At 37.8% G+C, this 3,459-nt stretch overlaps 1 protein-coding gene across 1 annotated transcript; it reads left to right on the top strand.

Annotated features, from left to right (window-relative positions):
* Positions 1-2,055: 2,055 nt before the first annotated feature.
* Positions 2,056-3,111, top strand: LOC101355607 (olfactory receptor 1L8-like). The gene has a single exon (XM_004375811.2). The coding sequence runs from the start codon at positions 2,134-2,136 to the stop codon at positions 3,109-3,111; it is 978 nt and encodes a 325-aa protein (XP_004375868.2). The 5' UTR covers positions 2,056-2,133.
* The last annotated feature ends 348 nt before the right edge of the window (positions 3,112-3,459 follow it).

The following is a 3,459-nucleotide window of genomic DNA, read 5'->3' as shown; positions in this document are numbered from 1 at the left end:
AGCCATTCAAGATTAAATTCCCTTTACTACTGCCATTCCATCAAGTAAGTTAGAATTTTCAAATTCCACAAACCATTCAACACAGAAAGATATATTTTCCCATGTAAAAATAAAGGTCTGTTCTTAATGTTGGAATTAAAAAAAAAAAAAAAAAAGTTTCGGGAGGGGGAGTGCATTGTGTGTGCAAGTAAAAAACAATCAAAGTGGAAAAAATATAGCCTATATTTATATCTGAAACACAGTTGTTTAAGATATAAACTTTTATAGCTTTACAAATATATGAGAAGATGTAGCATAGTGGTTAAAAGCATGAGCTTCAGAATTAAGACCTGAATTTAAATCTTATTTCTGCTATTTACTGCATGTGTGACTTTAGCAAATCATTTTGTCTCTATTTCTCAGTTTCCTTGTCAGAAAAATAGGAAAAATAATAGCTTATACCTCAGAAAGTTGTCCTGAGGAATAAACAAGATACTGCCTACCAGAAGGTAAATGCCTAATCACTGATTTACTCCCAGATTATTCAAAGCGTGGGAAAAAATATACCTTCTAAAAAAAAACTTTGTAAACTCATAGAATTTACTCTGACAATTAATCTGAGGGCATGGGTTTTGTTATATTCAGATCAGTTACTTTTGAGAACATCCACGAACACTTGATGGTGGGGGAAAGCATTAGCAACGATTATGGGTGGAGAAGGTGGTGGTATCAAATATTTACTCTGTGCCTGGAACCATTCTCAGTGCTTTAAACACATTATGCCATTAAAGCCTCTAACGATCTTATGGTAAATGTTAGTATTCCCTCTTTACAGATGAGAAAATTGAAGTTTAAAGGTATTTAATAACTTGCCTGATGTTAAACAGCTGGAAAGTAGGCATTTAAATGTTGAATGAATGAGTAAATAGTCATTCTTTGAACTGCTAAGAAAAATGCCTAAGCAATATGTCCATTTGCAAGGTTTGAATGAATAATTTAAAACACCTTGTGGACATGAAGATATTTGAATCAGTGTTGTCCATGGTAGCAAAGAGGCATAAGACATCTAGGGAAAAGGATTAAGTCAAGAGTGGTGCATGCATACAATGAAAGGGGTCAAAAGAAATGAACTAGAACATATATCCCAAAAATATGTGTGGAGAAAAAAACAAAAACAAAATGAGGTATGTATCACAGTACTATTTATGTAAATGGAAAAATACACATAAATCAAGCAATAGACATGTTTTTCAAGGATTTATACACAGGTAAATAAACAAATAGAAATTAGCATGGCAGGACATATGCTTAATGGTGGGTGTCCATGATGTAGGACCATGATGAAATTTGGGGGAATTAAAGGAAAATAATAAGTAAAAAGTAAATTTAAATGAATAATTTTCTTTTAATTTAATTTTTACTTATTATTTGTTTGACATTCACTAAGGAGTATGAGCTTCTAAATAAGTGCCTCTGAAGATAAAACAAGCAATGACAACAAAACTGTTGACCTGGATTCATTATTCCTCTGATTGCCCTGCTGAGTATTTCACCAAGCCTCTTTTACTGCCAAGGAAGTTCAGAGATAAACCTTAGCATGACATAACTGAAAATTTGCTTTGATACAGAAAGAGAGATATATAACCACCTGATTTAAAACAGCTTCCCTCACCCTACCCTTGTCAGTCTCTATCCCCTTACATTGTTTTATTTTTTGTAAAATATAGAACTTTCATAAAATGTAGATTACACACACACCTATGCATATAAGTGTATGCATAAGTGTGTGTGTGATCTCCCCCATTAGAATACAAAACCCATTCAAAGCCAAGCCTACTCACAGTTGTGTCCCCTGCCCAGGAGAGTGTTTTTCACAGAGTAGATGCTCAATAAATATTTATTTTAAGATTTAATATTAAACTGAATCAGGAAGTTTCAACTGTGTTCCTGAAGGGAAATTCTCCTGCCCAAGTCCATATTATCAACACAAGAAGTTTGTGAAGAGTCAGAGTTGGGAGAGGAGAGCAGCACCCAAGATTATGTGGCTGGCAAGTTGCTCCCATGGTGGCTAATCATGACCCTAACTGGAAAGTAGAAGTAGGAAGAAGCATAGATTCATTGGCTTGTTTTTGATTAAAGTTATAAAAGAAAATTATGTTAAACAGTAGGCTCTTCTCTATTCTAGCTGGCTCCATGACCATGGAAAGAGTCAACCAAACCAGCAGTGTCTCAGAGTTCATCCTCCTGGGACTGTCCTCATGGCCCGAGGACCAGAAGCCGCTGTTTGTCCTCTTCCTCACCATGTACCTCATCACCATAACAGGGAACCTGCTCATCATTCTGGCCATTCACTCTGACCCCCAGCTCCAGACCCCCATGTATTTCTTCCTGAGTTTCTTGTCTTTCACTGACATTTGCTTCACAACAACTATTGTTCCCAAGATGCTGGTGAACTTCTTGTCCAAGAAGAAGACCATCTCCTATGCTGGGTGTCTGACACAGATGTATTTTCTCTATGCTTTTGGCAACACTGACAGTTGCCTTCTGGCAGCCATGGCCATTGACCGCTATGTAGCCATCTGTGATCCCTTCCACTATGTTACCATCATGAGCCACCATCGCTGCTTCCTGCTGTTGGCCTTCTCCTGCTCATTTCCTCACTTTCACTCCCTCTTGCATACACTTCTGCTGAATCGTCTCACCTTCTGTGACTCCAATGTTATTCAACACTTCCTCTGTGACATCAACCCTCTCCTGAAATTGTCTTGCTCTTCCACTTTTGTCAATGATATTACAATAAAGACAGAAGGAGTAGTTGTTTTTGTAACTCCCTTTCTATGCATTTCTTTCTCTTATGTAAGAATCCTCATTGCTGTTCTCAAAATTCCCTCAGCTGCTGGAAAATGCAAAGCCTTCTCCACCTGTGGTTCTCACTTCATCATAGTGACCTTCTTTTATGGAAGCATCTTCTATGTCTACTTACAGCCCTTGTCTAGTTACACTGGCAGGGACCGGGTGGCAACAATCAGCTACACCATTTTGCCCTCCATGCTAAACCCTTTTATCTACAGCCTGAGGAACAAAGACATGAAGAGGGGCCTGGAGAAGATGATGTGCAAGAGGAAATCCTAGCCATCACCTCCATGGACATGTTCCAGCTCCTCTGGACTCTGTTTCTACTGGTTCCTGATAAGCATAACAAACTCGTATAAATCAGCAGGCATAATCCATATGTGTCATGTTTGTTGGGTTTTATCCATTTCCTTACACTTGCAACTGTCAACCACTGACGCTTTATTGTGGTTGAGCAATTGGCTTCCAGCTCTCATATATCCTCCTCTCTTTTATCCTTCTCTTCTTCAGGAAACCATATCTATTTCACTCCTTCTAAATGCTGTTGAGCACCTTTGTTTTCCACAAAATTTTCCAGAATTAATTTATACTTGTTCAATAACTTTGATACCCTAGGATCCTTTGTAT

Source organism: Trichechus manatus, unplaced genomic scaffold (genome assembly GCF_000243295.1).
Source record: "Trichechus manatus latirostris isolate Lorelei unplaced genomic scaffold, TriManLat1.0 scaffold00038, whole genome shotgun sequence".
NCBI classification, from domain to species: Eukaryota; Metazoa; Chordata; class Mammalia; order Sirenia; family Trichechidae; genus Trichechus; species Trichechus manatus.
Note: the sequence above shows the minus strand (reverse complement) of the source record. Positions and strands in the feature narration are given on the sequence as shown.